The sequence below is a fragment of the Colius striatus genome, chromosome 8 (genome assembly GCF_028858725.1).
Source record: "Colius striatus isolate bColStr4 chromosome 8, bColStr4.1.hap1, whole genome shotgun sequence".
Classification (NCBI taxonomy): Eukaryota; Metazoa; Chordata; class Aves; order Coliiformes; family Coliidae; genus Colius; species Colius striatus.
Genome location: NC_084766.1, coordinates 20098119 through 20121808, shown reverse-complemented (window position 1 = coordinate 20121808; position 23690 = coordinate 20098119). Strand labels below are relative to the sequence as shown.

The 23690-nt window shown below is 37.8% G+C and overlaps 1 protein-coding gene across 2 annotated transcripts in view; it reads left to right on the top strand.

Moving 5' to 3' along the window:
- The first annotated feature begins 1024 nt into the window (after positions 1-1024).
- The window catches only part of ERCC6 (ERCC excision repair 6, chromatin remodeling factor), a 49971-nt gene continuing 27305 nt past the window's right edge, over positions 1025-23690 (top strand). The window contains exons 1-7 of one of the 2 annotated variants that reach the window (XM_062001334.1): positions 1025-1602; positions 2111-2523; positions 4927-5047; positions 6910-7018; positions 8855-9584; positions 18805-18930; positions 22622-22780. In XM_062001334.1, coding sequence (XP_061857318.1) covers positions 2114-2523; positions 4927-5047; positions 6910-7018; positions 8855-9584; positions 18805-18930; positions 22622-22780 — 1655 coding nt within the window. In that variant the 5' untranslated portion in view covers positions 1025-1602; positions 2111-2113. Of the gene's footprint in view, positions 1603-2107; positions 2524-4926; positions 5048-6909; positions 7019-8854; positions 9585-18804; positions 18931-22621; positions 22781-23690 lie in introns of both variants that reach the window. The other variant, XM_062001336.1, reaches the window with a different exon arrangement.

Here is a 23690-nt window from a genome sequence, read left to right as displayed (position 1 = left end):
CTGCTTCTTGTTTCATGATATTCATCGCAAAAAGACAGTATTATGGAGAGATGGAGCAGGACAACTGAAAGGCAAGTGAAGAAAGTGGTCAAATTGAATCACAAATCGTCCCCTGAAGCCAAGAGTTAAACTCTTGTCTGCCTTAGCATTCAGTTGGCAAAACATTTCCAAATGTATTCTGCTATGTATTTATCCTCCTGCAGTCGGACCAAGGCTGTCAGCAAATCAATTCAGTTCTGCTACCCAGAGGAGGAGAAATTGGGTCCAGGACTCTCATGCCACTGCAATGGGGAGATAGAAGGATGTGGAATGAAAGCAAAGAAAGCAAAAGCATCCCTGGAGAAATCCCCCTGGACTCCTCGTTTTCTGCTTTTGTCACTAACAGAGGATTGGTGAGAAAACAAAAACGAACGCAGAAAACCTAAGAAACTGTTGCTATAGACCGCAGTAGGCAGGAGCCTGCTCCTCCCACTAGCTGATTACTAAGCTAGTCAGCAATCCTGCTGCCAGACCCCAAGCTGCGTAGTGTCCTTCTCTTTTTGCCTTGGAGGAACCCGGACACAATCAAATTTTATTATTTGCTCAACAACGCCTGTTTTCTGAGCCCTGAGGTAATTTTGCAACCATGTGATCACGACTCCTTCCCCGAGCCTTTGGAAGGACAACCACTCGACGTTAAGTCACGTCGACAGAGAAAACTGCACTCCGAAGTGTCCCCGGCGGCAATTCCGCCGTGTCTCAGCTGCCGCAAGGCCCATCGCGGCGGCCCGGGTGCCGCGGCGCGCAGCGCAGCCCGTGCTCACGCACCGTCCAGGCCAGGGCGCGCTAAGGAACCAGACTGCGAAGCCGCCGCGGAGAGCGAGCAGCGATGCTCAGGCCGCGGCGGCGAGCCAAAGCCACAACCACAACCGCGGGCACGGCCCGCACCGCGCCGTACCTCCACCTCCGCGCCGGGCTGCGCATGCACAACAGCGACGGACGCCTAGGAAGTGACGGGGAGGCGCTGGCGCCGTGGGCGGGGAGCTGGTACCGCGCGGCCGCTCCGGGGCTGAGTAGCGAGGTGAGTCTTGCGCCGAGGCCTCTGCCGCTCTCGCCGCCAGCCGCGCGCCAGCCCTGCCCGGCTCAGGCCGAGGCTCGGAGGAGGCGGCGCTGCCCGCAGCTCCCTGCGTTTCTATCCCGGCCGGGCCCTGTCTCCAGGCGCGAGGCTTCACCGCCGGGCCCAGTCTGTCCTAGCCCGGTCCGGCCCCGCCGGCTGCGGGCCTGCTGGGAGAACGAGACAGTGGTGTATACGGGGCATGTGGAGGACTAGGTCGTTCCAGGGGAGCCGGCAGGTGCGCGGCCGTTGTCAGGATACCCCCTGCCTGAACGCACTGTCAGACCCGTTGTGTGTGTCTTCGGGGTGAATCGAAGGAAACTGCGAGCCGGAACTGAGATTCACGGGCTACTGAGCTAGGAGAGATTGCTGATGAAGCCCATCTGCCTTATGAATGTCTTCCTGCAAGTTAGTAACTCTTGTTTCTCCTCGAAGCTGATAAAAACCCCATTCTTTCAGAAGAAAGTGTTGCCCTGTGTGCTCTAAATAATAGCAACAGTCTTGCCTTGGTAAGTCAGCCTTTTGTTAACTTCCTAATAACTAAGGTGCTTTGTGTTCTGCTTCAAAGATGAATTGTCAAACTAATGCCTACAGCAAGCAGTCCTCATCAGTGCTTTCAGTTAACAAGTCTTATTCTGCTTCAAAAACTTGTATTTTTTGTTTTGGGTATGGTAGATTGCATATACTGCAGTCTTCTGGCGTATGACCATTTACATACACTTACAATCCTCTGGCACAGAAAGTAACTTTTGTTCTATTTGTCTTGATATCAGTATTTTGCAGGTGTATTCTATATAGCTGTCTTCAAGAAGTTTTGGCTCCTTTTTCCATTTGTGGAAATTAGTGTGGAGAAGCATTCGGCCAGAGGAGTGGACTACTAGGTGTTTTGAAACAGTTTCTCACAAAGAAACATGTTAACTGTTTGGCTTGAATTTATTTGGGGCAGTCTTTGTGAGGAACTTTGGGCATGAGAGTGTTCTTATGATAACATGTTTTTTCTTTGTTGCCTTGGAGCAGAGGATGCCAACAGACAACAACCCTCTGCCAGACAATAGCCAAGAACAAGACACTGTTACTACTTCAAGCAATAATTCCATGCATAATGCTGAGGGAATTGAACAAGAAAATGGCATTTGTAACAGCATTAGAGTTCCCAACTCTGCCAGCCAGTCATCCACCTCCATGGCTGTTCCTTTGGAGGTGCCCGGAAGAGGACAACCCTTTTTACAGATCAACAGGCAGCAGATTCAGTCTGTCTCCTATAGTGCACAGGCTGCTGAGCTCAAAGGCTTAGGAGTTGATGTCTATGACCAGGAAGTATTGGAGCAAGGAGTTCTTCAGCAAGTAGATAATGCAATTAATGAAGCTAATAAAGCAACAAAAATAGCTGATGCAGAGAAGGAATATCAGTCAGTCCTGGATGATTTAAGGTAAATTGTGTCCTTTCTTACTCTTGTGTTATGCTACTGACTATCCAGTGAGGCTCGACATCTCCTGTTTTTAAAAGCTAGAAGACTAAAAGATGTTTTGAAAGCGCTAGATAAATTATATGTACTCTTTGGAGTCACATGTTAAAAAAGGAGAAAATATTTTTCACATCAGAGCAATGCTTCACTGCTCTTATTTGACTAATTCAGTCATGCATTGGGGCAGCAGAGGACAGTGCATCTTCTTGTTCTGCTTTGTCTCCTACCTTAGCAAGATGCATGCCTTCTTTTTGGGCAGTTGAGAACTGCACTATATGCTGTTATTGAGAGTTCCAGTTACGAAAAGTGCCACTTCTTCAATTCTGTATGCTTCATGGGGTTCTCTGCTTATGTGCTTTGTGTAACTTGGATGACTCCATATCCTGAGTGTGCTACAACCAAAACAACCATACCACAAGTGATCTCCCTTTCTTTTTCTAGTCTCGTACAGTTATTTTGTGAACTACTGCAGGTAAAGAATTCTACCAGTGCATCTTTCACTGTATTGCATTCATGTTGCTTTTTAGTGCTCAAGAATGCTGAAGGCCTCTACTATGTATGTGAACTCTCACATACCTCTCTTATCATGCATATGCTTGATTTTATGCACTTCATTAATTTTCTGGCTTGTGTGTGAAGATGTGAAATGAAGTAAGTTTGCAAAAACAGATTTCAGAGATTACATAGCAGAAAGGATATAATGAGTAAGATGGTCAATGAGAGGAAGAATTAGAGCAGTGTAACCATTCCAGTTTAGATTATGTTGTTGTTGAAAGAGTGACACATGGTGCTGGCAATTAGTTGGTATTTTCCTGTTTTTCTTTAAGAAGAAAAGTTTTTTCCTACCCCTCTATTTTAACTTTCCACTTAAAGTCATAAAATGAGATTTACATGGCAGGGGACAAGGGGTTAATGAAGACTTGTAGAACCTCTTCTCCCTAAGATGTTATGTGCAGTCTGAAAGTTGATTTTGGTGAAAGTTGGCAGATACTTCTGGATTGTTGAGCAGAGGGGCTAACAAAAGTAAAGATGTGTGAGTAGAGCTTGAATAGAGGTAGTTGAAATACTATAATATGATGAATGTATAAGTAGAGGTAAAATAAAGCAAGTGGTTTTTGAGTAGTTGATGCAGAGTTAATGGTAAAAATTGCATGATTCTATAATACAGACATAAATTTAAGCAGAATGCTAATTATAAAAATGGTTGAAGTTAAATCCTGTTTGTAACTCCCAGTGCTGTTAAATAAAGCTGTATGCAAGAGGGCAGTAGTGGTATGTGTCAAGAGATTCTAGGGCTGAAGGAGGAAAGTCAAAAGTTGGGAGACATGCAAGAGGATGATATACTGCACAGCAACAAAACAGGAGACTGGGAAAGGGAATAGGATGTTTCAAAAGTGTTGAAGAGAACGGAAATGTGAAGGAAGATGACAATGATGGCTGGGGAACTGAATATGTGTCCTAGGAGAACAGTGTTAGAACCCAGATTAATTAGAGCAGGAGAGAAATGTGGCCCAAAATTTCCTCCCTGACAATTCAGAAGACTTATGTAGTGGTTTTCTTTTTTATGTAATTGCTGCTTTGCAGGTGTTGTGAAGGTTTTTTAGAGATTTTTTGTAATGCTTTGAGATGATAATTTGTGTACTCTTATTAAATATTCTGCTATTTGAATCAACAAACCTAGATTCTTTCTCCAGATGGAAAAGCAGTGCCTCCATCCTTGCAAATGAATTCAATAGCAGAAACAGGTGATACTAGGTTGTATGTAATATAAACTGAATTTCATATTATAGACAGAAACATGGTAGTATATGAGTAAAGAAAGTTTTGTGTTGATGTGCTGCTAATTCTTTGAGCTGGTGTCTTCTTGAAACTGTATTTGTATCCTGTAATCTATTCTTTATGTAAAGGTAAAAAGAATAGGCTTCCATATATAATGGCATCAAACTATTAAAACAGTTTCAGAAAATGAGACCCTGGGATTTCCCATTTAGATTTTTTCATTTTTTTTACAATTAATAATAATAATAATAATAATAATAATAAAACAGTCACTTGCCTATTGTCATCATCAGACTTATAACTTTGAACAAACTCCTGCAATATTTAGTATTTCAGTTTCCTTGCCTTTGGAATTCTAGTATTAACAAAATTTTATTTAAAAATATTTTATAATGTACAGTTTCTTAAAGTGTTTAGTATTTCCAGTATTGTTTAAATTAAAGATATTTATTTAAAACTATAGCATTAGCCCTTTTTATGTTTTACCTCAAATCTCCCGGAACTTCTAAATTGTCCAAATGGAGAATGTGCTGTATTTCTAGAGCTGACTAGTACATTGCAATCTTTTTTCTTTCTTTTTTTTTTCAGATCATGTACAACATCTCTGACACAAATAAATAAAATTATTGAGCAACTTTCACCTCAAGCTGCTGACAACAAGAATATAAATAGAAAACTAGATTCTGTAAAACGGCAAAAATATAATAAGGTGATTGGATTACATTCATTGCCTGGTGACAATACTTAGCTTGTACTTTGTCTTAAGGTTTAGATTGTGATATAATACTTGGCTAATTATGTAGTCAGTCTACAATTGCTGTACCTTCTCATTTTCTACCAAAAAAATAATTAATTGATTTAAAGATGTGAAAGTGAGAGCTGACTTGGTTTATTCCTACCTTTATTCTAAGTTTCAGAACGAACTGTAAAACTGAAACTCCAGGACCTGCTTGAAAGACTAATGTGTATTAATTTAATCCTTCTCAGTAGTATTTGGATAATTAGCAAAGCATTGATAGGGCAGGATTCAATAATTGGCTTAAATCTCAGCTTTTGTGGTCTTCATTCTCTACCTTCCTTTCCTTAATCTTTTATTGGTTGTGTCTTTCTTGTACCAGTACACATCATTCCTTTCTGTGAGCTATTTTAATTAATTGATTTGGCAGAAACTGCTACAGCTTTTTTCTGCCAGAGTAACTAGCAGGCATCAGGGTAATATAAGCAACAGACCCATACATCTGTGTATAGGAAGAAGGGGATTTGAGAAAAAACAAACTTCTCCTGGTCAGGAATGTAGAACTTTAATCAGCTCACCATCTGATGGAAATTCTCCCTAATAGTTTCTGTAATGATAAACCTGACTTAAAGACTTACTGTCCTTTGCTCTCAGATGCTTCTTCCTAGTCTCAGGCCATTTGACACTGACTTATTCAGTTGTTTGTTTTTTAACCTTGATTGTTTTATCAGCCTGGATAACCCTGTGCTCACAATTTGGCCAATTAAGAGAGTGAGTGGAACAGTACTGAACAGTGTGGCACAGGCCTAGGAACTAAGAGCTGGAAGTAGTGGGAAGAAGTGCTTTAAACCAGACTTACCATGTGCTGTACATGAATATACTCACCCTTTGTGGTATGAAAAATGTTGCACAAAAACATGGGCAGGCTAGTGAACTGTATTTCCCCAAAAAGAAAAGAAATATTGCTCATTTTGCAATGAATTTGATTTTTACTGAAGCTTGTGCCTCTCTAGGTAAGGAAATATTTCTAAAGAATAAAGTCATAAATGTGGAAAACTACTTGCGTATGTCTGTTGTACTAGTTGAAATTTCTTGTTTCATAAATGAAAGTTAGCATCACCAAGGAATCACAATGCCACCAGTAAATATACAGTTGAAGATATTACAGTCAGGTAAAAGGTATTAAAAGAGCTAGCTATGAATTATTTTCATAGCAACAAGAGCTATACTTGTTACAGCATCTGAGTGATGATTTTTTTCACTTCATACTTTTTGCTTCTAAATTAGCTGTGACTACTCCAGAATTAACTGTACAAACATACATTAGGGTGATGGACCAATTTACAATTTCAGTTTTTCTCCAGTTCTGGGATGATAAATAGATTGTATTAACTCTTACAGCTGTTTCTAGGGGCTTATTAACCCAGTTTTGCAAATAGTGAGCAAATCTTTTGGCGTTTGCTGTGCATCTCACTAATCCACTCAATGGATTTCCTTCACTAGGGTCAACACATTCATGGAATGACCTCAAACATGTACATAAAAATACTTAATGTACATGTGAAATTTGTGTGTATGAGCAATCTGATCTTACTGTATGCATATGGTAAGATTGTACACAAAATCATGTGTGTTCTGTGGGGTGGAGCCCTACAGATACTGTGCTGACACTTTTTTCACCTTTTTGTTGTTTCAAACATGATACTGCAAAGATTTGAACATAAGATTCTGGTGGAAAACACTGCAAATGGTAGCTAGTTTAAGTCTTGTTTAAAATTCTAGAAAGTTTATGAACCAGATTAAAAATAAAATTCTATATCTACATGTCTTTCAAGGAGCAACAGCTAAAGAAGATCAAAGCAAAACAAAAGCGCCTCCAAGCAATTCTTGGTGGAACAGAAATTCGTGATAAAATACATGAAATTGAATTTGAGGAAGATGAAGGTATGGGAGAAGCTCTGTTGTACTTTGATGTAATACGTCTTTTTGTTTGAAGCTAGTTTCCAAGATCTTTGCCAATAAGAAAATAACTTTTGGTTATTGGTGGTTTGCTTTCAAGGACAGGGAAGAACACTTATTCTCTGCACCTGCAGAGTTGAAGATCTTGGCATATTCATGTGGGAAATTTTAAAAAATGGATGATAATCTGTGTTCAGCTCAGTAGGGATGGCTGAGGCACATTAGAGTATTGGGCTTAATAAATTGGAAATCCTAACCTTTTTTTTACAGCTAATTTGATATAGATGACTATCATCATGATTGAATTACATTTTATATGCTGGATGCTATCAATCAGCATTAACAAAATTGTTTTTTCTTACTGTTGGGAAGTATCACTAGAAATGGAAAAGGGAAGTGCTTCTGTTGTTCAGGCTGCACTGTCATTAAAAAAAAAAAAAAGCAGCAAGGCTTCCTCTAAAGCGGAATATTTGTTTTTTCAGTGTTTCACTGAGTGTTCTTTCTTACTGCCATCTGCAAAACTGAGCTTGGATTTCGTAACTCTGGCTTGGCTGTGTCTTGGCTGCAGTTATTAAACTGTAGTATTCTGCAGGGCAACTTTGAACCCCATTGACAATTGCATGTCACCTTTGAGTTACGTAGTTGTTTGCAGAGGTGTAAACCCTTTGTGCTATTTGTCCATTGCAGATGTGGTTCGCAGATGTCACACAGCTCATAGTTCTCTCTTGATTCAACAAAACTTATAGGAATCAAAACACCAGTAAACTTTTCTTAATAGAAAAGTATCTTTAATCCTTTTTCTCTGAATGAGTTCATGCAGTGAAACTTAGGCACCCAGTGTGATGAAACATAACAGGGAAGTAACAGTTCAGAAAAAATGGAGTTGAGCAGTTCCAGTAGTTTGAGAAACTGAGGGAGTGGAGAGGGAGGAATTTCATGCCTGATACATCATCATTACTTGTGAAATGTATTTTGGTGGTAAATATAGTGCCTTAAATGGGACCATATACAGTAACATACTGTGCTGGCAATTCTGGTACTGCTATTTTGAAGTTTTGGAGTGTAATAATAGATTTCAGTCTGGAATTCCCTTTCAGCTTCCTGAATTAAAGAGCTTCTCCCCCTCTTTGATTTAAAACATCAGTTGTAGTTTGTGTTAATACATATAGTAACGGTGTATGTAGTTTAATTAAAGTGCTGTTTTATGGCAATGTGCTGTGCAGTCAATCCAACTTTTAAAGTCATAATCCCAATATTAGTAGTGTAGAGTAAAAAGATCGGGTTTGTTTTCTGGAGTTTTTTATTTCTTGAAGCATGTGGGAAGGCAGTCTTTTTTGTGTTTTGTAAGATTTGTGTCTGTCCTGATATGGTAATGGAAATGTTAAAATTTCAAGCTTGTGAGTATCACTAAAAAATCTATTCTAAAGTTTAAATGGGTGATGTTGCTGTGTAGGAACACAGTGGTTTCTTGATGGTGACATGAGTTGACAGCATGAGAAGTGCTATAGATTTCATGTGCCATGAAATCTAATTTTGTGGTAGTTCTTGCTATTGTGTATTCTTTTGGAAGTATTTGCACTTTGATAGTGTAATGTTTCAAGTATGAAGTCTGAGTGTTAGAGTCAGACTTTGGACTTCTGTTGGATTTTGCCTTTTTTGAGCCTCAAATATTATGTATGGCAATAATTTGGACTTTCAGGTTGTATATAAAAACTGAACTGAATGCATATAAAGTTTTGGGGAGACACATCGAAATACTGTTGTTCCTTTGTCTGAGTTATTCAGAAGGTAAAGGCATGCTTGTCTTTTTTCTGTGTGTAGAACCTGGTCCATCATGTTTGGGCAGTATGCTTATGCCTGTTCAGGAAACAGAGTGGGAAGAGCTTATTCGTACTGGCCAGATGACTCCATTTGGAACTAAAATACCTCAGAAGCCAGAGAGGAAGGCACGACAATTAATGCTAAATGAAGCATCTGATTTTGAGAAGTACTTAGCAGACCAAGATAAGCTGTCATCTGAAAGAAAAAAGTTATCCCTTCACAAAGGAGCAAAGAAGAAAGCACAAGCCAAAACTGTTCAGCGTGCAGCTTGTGCACCTACTACAAAGGAAAAAAGTGTTAAAGCCCTGTCAAAAACAGATAAGCATTTAAAAAAACACATGAGAAAACTTCAGAAGCATGCCCTTCAGATTCATTCAAAGGCAAAGATTCCAAAAGAAAAGAAATATGTTGAGGCCAAGAAGTCCAGACATGAACAGGAGGATGATAGTACAGAGTCTGAATATGTACCTGATGAGGAGCTCTTTGATCCAGAAGCAGCAGAAGAGGAGGAAGAGCAGGCATCTTCTCATGCTGAAAAAGACTGTGATTATGAACTCAGGGATTTGTCAAAAAAAAGAAAATATTTGACAAAGAGAAATTTTAAGGAAGCTGAAGGTGACACTGACTTCTTTCCAAGCTCTGAGGATGAAGAGCTGGGGAAACTGGGGAAACACAAAGTGAAGAGATGGAGAGATGATGGAGATGAAGGCTATTATAAACAGAGACTAAGGTTAGTCCTAGATATTTTTATTGGTAACATTAACAAATGATGTTGAACGTGCAAAGGGCAATGTCCATTAGACACTGCTAATAATAGAAATACGGCAAACAAGACAGGGTGATCCTACCCTTCCAAAAGTAATCAGGCATACCTCTTAATTACAAGGCTTTTACTGTTAGATTTTTTTGTTGTTGTTGCAGGTCCTTCAGCAGTAAACTATTTTTGTATTAGTTTGTGTTATCTGCAGAAGTGTTGATGTGCCCAGTATTGAGTATATATAAAACAATGTACTGCTTGGCAGCTTTATACTTAAGAACTGTGTTTTTCTGTAGATCATATACCTACCTGTCTTGGTTTAGGCCCATCAGGGAACAAAAGACCACACTTAGCCTCAAGTACCAAAGACCTGAAGATTGCCAAAGGGCAGGGAGAGCTTAATTGCTGCTTAAGGTCCAGGACAAAACAGACCAGGCTACTCGGCTTGGGGAAGAAAACAGAAAATAATTTAATGCAACATCAAGTAAAACATAACCATAAAACCCCAAAACATAACCAAAATAAAACAAGAGAGTGGTACAGCGATGAAGAGTCTGACCACCCCTTAAAGAACACCTTCTCCCCACTCCTCCCCTCTTCCTGGGCTCAGAGTCCTGATCCTGATGTTTTTACCTGCTCCCCCTGAATGGCCCAGAGGGGCAGGGAATGGGGGTTTCAGTCGGTCTATTGCTGATGGCTTCTGCCGTTTGTCACTCCTCAGGGCAGTTGTGCTCTGCACCAGTCCTCCATAGAAGTCCGTGGGGTACCTCACACATACAGCAGCCGTGCACGGGCCGCTCCGACGTGCATTTATCTCAAAGGCTACGGCTTCTTTCTGCCTCTCCTGTGGGGCTGCTCTGTGGTGCGCGGGCTCCAGCACGGCCTGTGCCATGGCCACCTCCTCACACAGTCTCTTGCCAGCCCAGGTGCATTCACACAGAGCTGCTGGTGGCTCAGTCCTGCCATGGCCCTGCATGGGTTGCAGAGGTACAGCCTGCATTCTCACCTTGGCTTGCAGAGGGGTCTCCGATCTGGTGCTTCTCTTTCCTTTCTTCTCTGACTATGGGGTCTACGTGGTTGTGTCCATCTTGTATCACTCTTATACCTCCTGCCAAGCACTTCAAAATCCCATCCCTAAATAGTGATGGCAGAGGAGCCAGATCGACCCAGCTGGGCCAGAGGTGGGTCTGAACCCAGGAGCTGGGAGAGAGTCCAAAAACTCTTTACTGGGTCTTCACTGCAACTCCCTCCCCATTACCAAGCAAAAACAGCTCCTTGCTAAACCCTGACGCTACCTTTCAAAAGAAAAAAGAAGTCTTCTTTCTGATAGGCAAAATTGCAGCGAGAGACAATGCCCTCTTCAGAGGGAAGACACATTTCTACTGAGAGAGAAAAACACTGTTGGTTTGAGATGGAGTTAGATGCTCAGTTTTTGTCTTCAAATAATGTAACTGTTAGTAAAGAAGAAATCATTTGAGTAAATTGTAGTTACATATATTTTTGTAGAATCTGTTAATTTATTGAAATCAGAGGCAATTATATATAGTTTATATGACTAACAGGTTTATTTGAAAGTTAAAAGTATCTTTTGAATTTAGATCATAAAATATACTGGCAAGAACAATATCTATATTGTTTGACTATGTTTGATACATATCTCTCGCATAATTTATATTAGAAGACATAAGTAACAAAACTGGACATCGAAACTGCTGTTAATGAAGCCTAAAATGAACTGCTCTGTTTGACAATGATTTTCTTTGTTCTTGATGAGATTTGAAACATCTTTATCTAAACAGACAGTGGCAATGGTGGTAGTGGTGGTGTTTTCTGTTGCTATGATGACGTAAGGTTGTAAACTGAGGAAGTTTCTAAGGAGAATCTAGCATGTTAGTGCATTCTTACCTGTATTTCCCTATTTTTTAAAATGGCAGCTGAAACACCTTGTGCTAATCTGTGATTTAGAAAATTTGTATCAGCTATGGGTTGATGATCTCTCTGTAGCTACAATTTGCTCATTTGTTAAGGTGTTAAAATGCTAACTACATGGGCCAATGAAGTTGAGACATCAAGCAGTTCTAAAGCCCTTTAGAAAATCATGGTCGAGACATACTCAAGGGGGAGTTACAAACTTGCTTTAGAGTGTAAGGAAGAATATGTATTAGGACTGTCAGTGAAGGATGATTGATTAGTGATAAGACCTAGCATAGGAATCTGGTTATTGCTTGGGAGACTCAAATTTTACACTTACATGGAAATATAAAATCTGACGGATCTATAGGAAGCTGAATCAGAGGAGGGGTCATGAAGCAGAGGTATACACACCATGTCTTCCTGTGGTGAGAGTCTAAGTTGCTGTGGAGGAAGAGATATCTTCCTGATACTAGAGATACTCACAGTTGTAGAGTAACCGTTTACAAAACTTCTAGTAGGAAGAGCCCAACTTCATTTTCACGTTCCAGGTTACAAAGGTAACCTCATACGAGGTAATAGGTTTGTAATCCCAGGATGCTGCTTTTCAAAGTTAAATTGCTCTTGAATAGAAGATTTCAACAAGAGGCTAATCTAAACAGTGTCCAAAGGGTCAAAAAGTAATAATGTTTTTAATTGGATATGTTAAGAAAAAAATAATTGTATTTAATTGGTAAAATATTTACTATTTTATTGAATAAAACTGTAGTCTTCACATTTAAATTAGACCAATATTAAATCATTTTTAATTCAGTGTTTTCATCAAGAGTAATTTATTTTGATTGAAAGTTTTAATATGACTCACAGTTTAAATTCATTCAAACACGTTTTTTAATAACGTTAAGATTGTGACAATTTATCTTTAGCAAAGTCATATCATAGACTACATTTCTTTTGGTTACTAAAGTTACAATAAAAGCCTAAATGAATTTTAGAAATATCAATAACTGTAATTGCTACCAAAACACTACATCTCTTAAAAATTTCATAGCTACAGTTATTGTAGCTGTTAAGCTGCAGCTGTCCACATTGACGTTTTTATGCTGACACCCCCAGGTAATCTTCATTATGGGAAATACCATGAGAAAATAAAATGTAGTGAATTAAGAAACATATTAAGAATGGTATAGAAATGCTGTCATTTGCTTACATTTATGTCTTGTTTCATGTCGATTTTACTTTTAAATGCAAACAAATGGGTGAGATTATGGTGTATTTTACTCCTGAGAGAAGCAGGGGAAAATCCTTTAGGATTACTTTAGTCTTCTGAACATCTAATCTTGTACTTGGCACCGAATACAGTCCTACACTCTTGAAGATTGAAAATGAGTTTCCTTAACATTAAAACTTTTCAGAGATGGGACTTGAAGACATTGGTCTGTGTCAAGGGGAAACTACACTGATGTTGTTAAAGCATCGTGATTAGCTAACTGCGGCACCAAAGAGCATCTCTAGAACTAGAGACAGTGTTCAGAACAGGACGTAGTGCTATCTGCAGTAAACAGGTCAGGCAGGAGGGCACCTGGGTGTTTCTTTCTGAAGGCTACTTTCCAGTGGTCCATCTACTCACTCAAAGCAAGTTGTGATCAATGGAATGTGAAAAAGTAAGTTAACTGTACAGAATCCAGCTCACTTTCTCAGTTATTTCAGTTCTTCTGCCTTGCATGGGTTTTGCTTTTTGTTGGTTACTGCTAGTGGAGCCTTGTTGCTGTGCAGACACACAGGGGAAAGCCTGCTGTTCTGAAAAAGTTAATAGCTAAGGTGAATCACATCTTGCAAGAATAATGAACGGTAGTAAGGAACATCATTATTATGGTAAGGTAAATAAATAGGATGCTGTCAAGCAAATAAATTTGTTTATCTCAAATCAGATAACTTTTTACCTAGAGACAGCAACAAAGGTTCTGGAGAAGCCTTACGAGGAGTGTCTGAGGGAGCTGGGGATGTTTAGTCGTGGAGAAGGCTGAGGTGAGATGAGATCACTCTCTACAGCTATCTGAAAGAAGATTGTAATGAGGCAGGGGTCGGTCTCTTCTTTCCAGTAATGAATGGTAGGACAAGAGGAAATGGCTTCAAGTTGTGCCAGTGGAGGTTTAGATTGGAGATCAGGAAGAACTTTTTCACTGAGAGGATTGTTAGACACTGGCACGAGCTGCCCAAGGAGATGGTGGAGTCACCATCCCTGGAGATATTTGAGATGCATAGATGAGGTGCTGAGGGACATGGTTTAGTGATGGGATTGGCATTGTGAAGTTAGTGGTTGGAGTTTGTGATCTTAAAGGTCTTTTCCAACCATAATGAATCTACGATTCATGTGCTAGCTTTCTTTGAAGTACCCAAGTCACTGAGTCTCTTGATGTTTCAGAGTTATAAATTTTAAAAGGATTAAATATTACCTTTCCTGAAAGATACTTTCTTAGAGCATCTTAACTGCTCTTTAAAATGACAAAGCCAAGACACAAATGAAGATATATTTTGGCTCACTTGCCGAGTACACCTTTCATTCTAAGCTCAAGTGTCTAATTGTCTACATCAGTCTTAATTTACTTATGAAGACTTGTGGTACTAACTGCATGCACTTCATCTGTTAGGATGTACCAATTAAATGCACCCATATAGACCATAAAAAGTTAGATCAGAAAAGTAATGCCGAATGCTTCAATTTAGCAAATTAGAATGATCTGTATGGGATTCTTAGATGTATGAAATAGAAAACATATTGTGCTTCACAAATACAAACTATATTAAACACTCAGCTTGGTTCCTGACTGTGTTGTTTAAAAAAAAAAAAATATAGAAAAGAAATTGTGATCATTACTGGTTTGGATGCGAAATTTCTTTCTAGGGTATTGCAGTAAGTTGGAAATGGCTTAGTATCTGAATCCATTTTTATAGTAAGAAATATTTAATTGTATGACAGATGGCCTTTGTACTGCACTTTCAGGATAAAAATCTATTTATAATAGTCAGTGACCATGGACAACATAGAATAGATTTCTGAAAGGTCCTGCTTTTATTTTCAAGAGACCTTAGGAAATAGATATAGGAAAACCTGTATTTTCTAGTTGTTCAGGGACACTAATGATGTTTAACTGAGGTATGTAAGGAATGTATTGACCAAATGGTCTATGTTAGCTAGTCAAATATGAGCTACTGCTGTTTCTCCCTCCAGAGTTTGATTTTTGGGAAAAGAGGCAAGTCCAAACTGACCAAATTACTAATCTGGCCTGGGAAAGAGTGTTTGTCTTCTCCTTGCTTCAGCCTTTTAGATGTTTACACTTTTTTACAGAAAATAATGAAGCTTTAGTTTACAATATCTTAATAGAGTGTCTTATACTAAGTTCACATGCTTTCAAAAACTGATTAGCTTCCTCAGTCTTTGAAAGCTATTAGTTGTGACAAGAAATTGCTACTTTTTCTTTAAACTGATAATTGAGGGGAAAAAATCTCTAGCCTTTTGGAAGAGCTGTTATACCAGAGCCTGCAATACTACAGCTTGGGTAATTACACACTTCAGTAAAGTAACAGTGTCTATAAAATAAACGTTTATTTAGGAAAATTAAATATGAGATTTATTAGTTCAAATTCTAAACACACGTACAGAAAATACAGTACTTATAAGAAGGTGTAGTATAGTAGTTATATTCAGTGTTTGTATTTTAAGCATTCCTGGGCAGCTACAAGCTAATCTCAGAAACACTTTCTTGGCTGTTTCTGGATCACTTTCTCTAATGTACACTAGAGGGCAATCTGTTTCTTCCCGAGGGAGACTGAAGCTCTGGTGCTGGCTATTGGCGATTCATATTGGAATAAAGAATTAGAATCAAACTCATATATAAATTATTGCTCTACTTCAGTTTACTATGGATTTCTTTCTTTACATAACTGCCACTTCGGAAGCATTGTAATCTACAAATGTTTTTATTTTAGTGTGGGAAGTAGGAGTTTTCATCCTTGGTTTGAGTCTTATCATACTGCAGTCAGATAAAATGAGTGTTCTGACATATCTCAGTTCCAGTAATGACACAGTCTGAAGCAGTGACTGTCAGCCTTTGTCAATTTGAATAAATTTTTTTTCTGAAACTCAGAAATATTTATAAAGATATATAAAAGTATCTGTGGGGAGAACTGTCACACTTTATATAGAATTTTCTTCTTTTACTGCTTAACTGGCTGTATGATGCCATGTAATGTGGTGACAACAACCCAATAATAAACATTAACAACTCATTGGTTTTTAATCAGAAAGCTAAAGACTATCTTTGTCCATCTTGATTTTTCTTTCCCCGCTGCATATGCTGCTTTTCCTCTCCATCATGATTTTTTGCTTCTGAAGACTTCCCGACTTAAGAGATGAAAATATATTCCAGTGAAGCTGGCTCTCTAAACTTTCCAGCTTTGTGTTATGTTCATTTTTCAGTGCAATTTCTTATGTCAGTTACTGTAACTTGTGTATATTTGGAGATGGTGGTGTTTATTTTCATTTGATAAAACAATACCACAGTTCCAAGTTTGTGACTGCTTCCATAAAAGCAGACTGTAAGTATTTTCTTGAAAGATACTGGTGAAAAGCTGATCTAGAAACCTACCATAATTACTTTTCTTTCAACAGGAAGATTATATGACTGTGGTGTTTGTATATGAAATATTGATTTTCATCCCTCTTCTCTTAACCCAAGTTTTTTTAAACAAACATGACAGAGAATCAGAAACCTTTAAGTGGAAGTTCTAACAAGTTCCACTGAAGTGGTTAGGAAGACAAAAGAAACTCTCCTGAGTACTGACACTAGAGAAAACACAGCTTGGGCTTTATCAATTTGCAGATCTCTAGAAGATGATTTTGAGTGACCTAACAGCAGAAAACTCTTTTAATGTTTTCACCTTATTTCATTCCAGAGAATGCAGTAGTGTCCTTAGGAAGACAGGCATAGTTGGTTTAATTGCCCCCAGAACTGCTTACAATAGAAATTTCCCTCAGAACTGCTTACAGTAGAAATACTAGACCTTCATTGCCTTGGTTGTTTGGTTATTTTTATATACTAACATGTTCAAGATAGAAAACTTATTTTAAAAGGTTTTAGCTAATAGGGTTTTTCTCTAGTGGAGAAGGCACTTCTCATATCAGACTGGAAGGAGGTACAGTACTGTATGTGATACTGTGTCGTATCTGCTCTTAAGGTGACTGAGCTAGATAGCATAGCTGAAATGTGGAAGACTTGGAGCAATAACTTGAGATGTTTTATAGTGTCTTCAGATTTGTTTGTCAGGTTGAAAATGCAAAATGTCAGAGATGATGAGCAGTTGCTTGAGAAGTTTTAACAGTGACTTCTATCTGCCTCCTTTTGGATAGTCAGATCATGATATAAATCAAGACAGTGAAACTCTTTATGGTTCAATAGCTGATGGTTTTGTCAACTTTGACCTAGAAATTAACTGACATTTTTATGATTATGCTTCTTTTTCCTAACATGGATAAAATTGGGCTAGAACCTTTGAAAACACTCAGCCCATCAGCTTAAAGCTTGCTGGATTGTGTGCAGCAAGACTGGAACAAAAAGACCATTTGCCTGTCAACCTCTGAATACAGGTCATCTTCAAATGCTTGAAAATAATGCAGAGCTTTACAGAAAGATCACAGTCAATAACTTTGAAAAATGTAAGGGGAAAAAAAGGAAAATCTGGACTTCCTCATGTTTTTAAATAGTTCAGAAATCCTTTTTTGCAGAACATGGAGTGTGTCCTGGGGCAGGGGTTTGGGGATTTTATAACTCTTAATCCATTTTCCTGCCTTTTTGGAGTTGTTGTTTTTGGGGTTTTTTTTTTTTTTTTTTTTTTTCTGCTACACAGACAATCAAAGCTAACAAGAAGCCATTTGTGTAATGGGTAAATGGTAAAATGTTACCAAGAGGGAAATGGACTGTCCACTCATCTGTAACCTTTGTTATTTGGAAGCTGGAGGTGTACTGGAAAGCTGTTGCATTCTGTTCAGTCCTCCTCCATCCAGTTACCACAGGTTTGTTCTAGAGTGCAGTGTCCAGGGTTTCTTCAATGAAAAAGACTGGACAGATAAGATTTCCAGTATCTTACTCGTGAGGCTGTTTGTCTCTTAATGCAGTAGATTTCAGTGCTAGGTAGCTTTACTTAATTTTTTTGGCCTGAAGTTTTCGTCTGCTTCTTTTTCTTCTCGTCACTACTATTTGTAGATCTTTGGGACCTGAATAATTTTTAGTGTTCATGTTTTATATTTTGGATACTTCTTGACTATCAGGTCTCCTTCAGCCTTTTTATGAGATGAAATATGGCTACTTTTGCACTGCATCCAGAACAGTAACATAAGGATGTTTTTAATCTTTTCTATAGCTTGCCAATTTCTGTAGCAATTTTTGTTTTCAGTTTACACACCACATTCTGCATGCCTGCAGTTAATGATGATTTCATGGAATTCCAGCAAAACCCAATATGTCAGTGAAGTGTTGATTGCTTAGTACAAGCCCAGCTAGCAGTTGCATCTACTTTACTGTTACCAGTAGATGGTTTTGTGTCACTGAAACCCAAGTCAATTTCCTTCAATGCTGAAGATACCTTCTTGAAGGAGGCAATGATGGAATGGGAAGGTAATTCTTCAACCTGCCTAGAGTCCAAATAAGATTAGGCTACAGACCACAAATCACTGTAATTTCAAAAACTAAAAAACCCTCATTCTCTTAATAATGACTGCTTAACAGATGTAGAGCATATCACTCCAAAGATGGAGATGCTTCCAACTGAGTATTCTGTATAAGATCATACAGTGCTGCATATCTTTTTAAGCGAAGTCATTAAAGTATTTGGTTAAATTAATAAAATAATTTTGGAATAGTTAAGCTTTATGGATATTTTTGTGGGGTTTTTATGGAGGTTTAGGAATTTAAAGTAGGCGGATTTTTTTGATGGTGTTGACTGTTGAATGCATTATATTAGTGTTTCTGTCTATAGGAAATGGTAACTAGGTATAAAACTCTGGAGGCTTATAACTAAGTTGTTAGGAGTGCATGCACCTTTTACTATGATAGATATTTTGAGCATTTGCTTATATAATTCCCTGTTCCAAAGCACTGCTATTTAAATCATGATCAGAGAATGCATTTTTGTTGTGTTATTACCTGACTGAAAATTCAATGTAGTTGTCATATGGTATTTTTTCTATGCAATAATTTAATACTGACTCCTTGCGTCACACTAGGAGGTGGCAAAAAGAACGTTTGAAGGACAAGGAACATCAAACAGCTGAGGAACTTTCTGAAGAAAGTGATGCTGAGTTTGAAGAAGGTTTCAAAGTACCAGGATTTCTCTTCAAAAAGCTTTTTAAGTATGTATTGCGTACTTTATTTTAGTCTTGTGCTGCTGTATGCTGTTAATAATGTTAATAGTACTGCCATGGCGATTTCTGGATGCCCTTTGCTGTACCTTATTTCAGTGAATGATGCCTCAACTTTTACTTCCATTATTTCTGTAGAACTATTTCTTTAAAAAGGTTCTGAGATCAAACCTCAACAAGTAATTATTACAAGCACAAAATACAGTTACATGGAAATACAGTTGATAACTGTCTGATGTACATGTGAATGCATACTAACTAAACTAGGAATTGAGAAGCTCTCCTTGTCTTTTTTTATAATTGCTTTCTTTTATCCATAAGTGCTTGTGGTTAACCCAGGTGTGGAGTGGTATGATTCTCCTTTGAAGAATAAAGATTTGTCAAGTTGTGATAAAGCAACAAATGTAGGTGTTCCTGTAATTAGATGGAGTGAAATTTTCTGCCAGTAAAAAATATAGAAAACTCTTTGAGTAGTTATTTAAAGGAACTATTTATAGTTCAGTTCCTATTATAAAATATGAACATTTTTCCCAATAAAATTTTTAAATATGGACAGTGCATTCTTAATTGTTTTAGTAGGTGGAAAGCACTCTACAAGTCATTTTTTAGTTATTTAATGCTGGATTACGAATTTGGACATGACTGCTTTCTGTGTCTGTTTTTTGAAACCATGTTGCCCAGTGACACTCTGACGCTCTTAGGTTCATTTCAAAAAGCTATTTACAAAGGCAGCCCAAGCAAGCTAGCATCTGACAAGTTAACTTCATCCATAATCTCGCTCTTAACTTTCATGCATAATAGACTTGAATTCACTTTTGTTGGCAACATTGCACATAGCAGGAAGAACATCTCTTTCAAAAGCTAACCGTAAAATCAGATAATTGGTGTAGGAGAAAGCCCTGATTTATAATGGGTGTGTGTGGTATCCCTTCCAACAGGACCACTTAGTCTTAACCTCAAAGAAATTATTACTGTTGTCCTGCAGTTCCTCAGAAGGAAAGCACTAGCTCTGAATGGAACTGAATTAATGACTTGGTTGCCAAGACCATACACAGACAATATGTGGTCTCCAGTTGTTTATGCAAAGGTACTGCAGAAGTAATCATCCTGAGAACGGATGTGTGGTCTGAGCAACCCAAAGGGAATTGAAATAACGCAGACAACTAAAAATTAATCTTAGAGACACCAGCCTCACTAATGAAGGGTATCCCTGCAAGGATGAGTCAGTTGGCAAAACTTCTTAAGTGGTTAGAAAGATCAATTGAGTTGAATGATTCGTCTGACGTAACATAAGTGCTGAAATCTCTGATGTAGGAAGGCTCATAGTCAATAAGCATTAAACTTTGAGTTCTGAGCAAGTTTAGTACAAAACATGGAGGTATATTGACCCAAGAAGGTGTATAGCAGTATGCTGCAAGTGGTCTTCCTGCATAGTTGAATTGAGTTCCAAAGAAGTTAGCTCACTCGAAGTTGTAGACTCCTAGGTTCTTTAATTGATAATCCTGTTAAAGTAGACAATCAGTTTCTTCCCTGTGTACTTGTCTGCTTTGTGGAACATTCATCAGGAATGCCACTGGTGTTGCTACAGAACAAAATGAGACATGGTGGGCAAGACTAACTTACATTGCTTTACACCATCTGCACTTCTGCACTTGGTTCACCAAGAAACCAGATTTCTTCATTATTTCCTTTCAGTGTGTGATTTCTCTGGGTACATCTGAAATGCAGTATTGTCTTAGCAACAATGCAACTAAACTCTGGTAACTGCTTTGTTGAATTATGAAGGATGCATCGCACCATGAATGCTCATGTGAAATATGGTGCAAACATAACTATTTTAGAAGATCGGGCAACATTTTAATTTTACTTCAATATTTTTTGGTGTAATGAAAGCATAAAATTAAAGAGAATTTATCATCTTTTCCATATAACCTTAAAAAAATTGTCGGAGGGCTTGATGAGCTTTTGCATAGTTGCAATTACAAAGAAAGTATCTGCCCCTTTTTTGGTTTTAGATAACCTTGGAGCAGATTTTTTCACAAACTTAAATCTCTGCTGTGAAATTTTCTCAGGAGAATGGAGGAAGGGGAGAAAGACTCTTATAAATGCAGCTAGGTTTAAAATTCTGGATATAATCCTAAGAAAATAAGACAGAATAATATCAGGAAGTTCTGGAATAGTTGTGTTCCAAAGAGACATTGTGGACATTGGTCTGGGGAAACAGTTTCTGACTGGAATTAGGATTTTCTCCATTTCTTTAATATTTCTGTCAGAAAATATTTTGTCTTAAAATGTAGTAATGATAGCATATTAAACCAATTACAGCTAATCCTGCTAGACATTTCATAGTTGTTTTTAGATTGCTGCATTTTTAAGGTGAATTAATTTCTAATAGAAGGGAGTTTTAGGGGCTTTTTGGTACAATGCATTTGAGACACCAGTGGATAGTATGATACCTGAACCATTAGATCTGTTCTTTGATCACCTTTTTCTAACTACTCAAGCTGTTTGTTTGTCTCAATTTAGCATTCTCTAAATCCATACAGAACTCATTGTAAATTGATTTTAATAGTACTTTGTAGACACTAGTGTCATTAGCTGTCAGTATTACTAAATTTATTTGTTCAAAGAATGAAATGGTATTTTAAAGTGCATACAAGACAATGCCCTACAATGAACACTCCCTATTTTTTTTTTTAAAGTGTTTTGCTCTTGGCTGTGTTCTGCACTCAGGAATGCATGCTATCAAGAAAATTACATCAATAACCTTGTTCTTCTTCAAAGTTACTAGACGTAGAAGTGCTGAAATGTGTATCTTATTTTAATTGCAATTTAAATACACTGCTGCTTAATTTCTTTCTGTTCTGTTCTCAATTTAACCCATGCACATGGTATGTTATTCCTACTGGTGTCACTATTTCTTATTGTACAAAAGCATGTCCTACAGTGACTCTCAATCCAGCATCTTATCTCCACCTTTTTAGCTTGCCATAGTAAATCTTGCTTTCTAGTCTACTTCTTTTAATTTGAATATGTTTTATGTTGTGGCTTATACAATTGCCAATGAATGACTGTGAGTAGGAACTGCTCTGATGCTCCTAAATAGTAATACTCTGCTGCATCCCACTCACTGGAATATTTTCTATTGTTTTGCCACACAAAACACTTTGCCTTGACTTTCTTCTTCATTGAAAGAGACTAACTGTTATTAAGTTAATTTATGTAAGAAGAAAGCATTCTTTGACAAGTGTGATCAGTTTTCACAGTGGAGTGTAAAGACTTTACCCCTTACAAGTCAAGCTTTTTGTCCAGTTGAAGGTACATATTCTAAATAATAGGATTTACTAGACACTTACATGTAGCCTTGTCTGAAAAGATAATGCTTATAGTAGTTTTTCAAACTGCTTTTAATGCTTAAAATATACATGAAATAAAATACTCTCTAATTACCATGACTATCAGTTTAATTAGAAATGTTTTAGTGTTGCATAAGGAATGAAAGTCACATGTAATGTCTGAATGCATCAAAAATGTATGACCTAGTAAATACAGCACTCATGTAAAACACACATACAGCATGTTACTGTAACTAGTATAAGAACCTTGCCAAATGATTAATTCATGAGTACTTTCTGTTATGATCTGTATTATCAAACATTTGCCATCTTTTTCCTTATTTTAGGTACCAGCAGACAGGTGTTAGGTGGCTCTGGGAATTGCACTGCCAGCAGGCAGGAGGAATTCTGGGAGATGAGATGGGATTGGGCAAGACCATCCAGATAATTGCCTTCTTGGCAGGTCTGAGCTACAGCAAGATCAGGACTCGTGGTTCAAATTACAGGCAAGTGCTCCTCTGCAGACTGTCAGTCTGTAGAGCTCAATTAATATTTCATCAGATGTATTGCTAGTGGAGGAGGGTCCTGTGAATTATTAATGACATTTCAATTACAATATTCCTTTAATTCTTTTAGTGGGGGACATCAAAGGAAAAATTTTACGAGACAGTGGAGCTGTAGGGCAGGAAAAATTAAACATGTAACACTTTTAATGAATTCCAGGCATTGATGCTTCATTTTGCAGATGAGCCGCACTAGATATTTTGGGTCAATACCGTGTCTAAGGTTAGCTTCCACAAATGGATTGTTTACAAACTCAATTACATTAATATCAATAGTTTACACAATATGGAATTTTAAATGAGATGTAATACCTTTAGTTCCATTTATTAAATTTTACATTAAAGTATTTGTTCTGGCAAGCCACCAGGTAAATGCTTTACAGGAAGTTGCAAGCTGATTTGCAATGAAAGTTAGAGTTTCTGATGGGCAGGGAATTATCCATACAAAAAAAAATGTAGTTATAGTAAAAACAGTAACTTATACAGGGGTATTTCCATGCACTTTTTGTTGTTGTTGCTTTTCAACAATACATTAGAGTGACTGGCCTTTCTTATAAGACCTTTTGTGCTTTATTGTTACTGAACGATGCTTTAAAATTCCTTCTTCATAGGTGAAATTACCGGAAAAGATACTTGTTGCTCTCCTTGGATTCACAAATACATGCATAAATAGTACTTGATTTTTCTAGTTCTGGTGGCCTGTTTATCTGATGAAAATTACTGTATGGAGTTAAGCAAATATCATAGTACTATACTATACAAAATAATTCTTTGCAGGCATATTTCGATTATGTTCAACTGTACATGGAATTGTAAAATACTGCTTTAAACTTCAGTTACTTACTACTGTAGC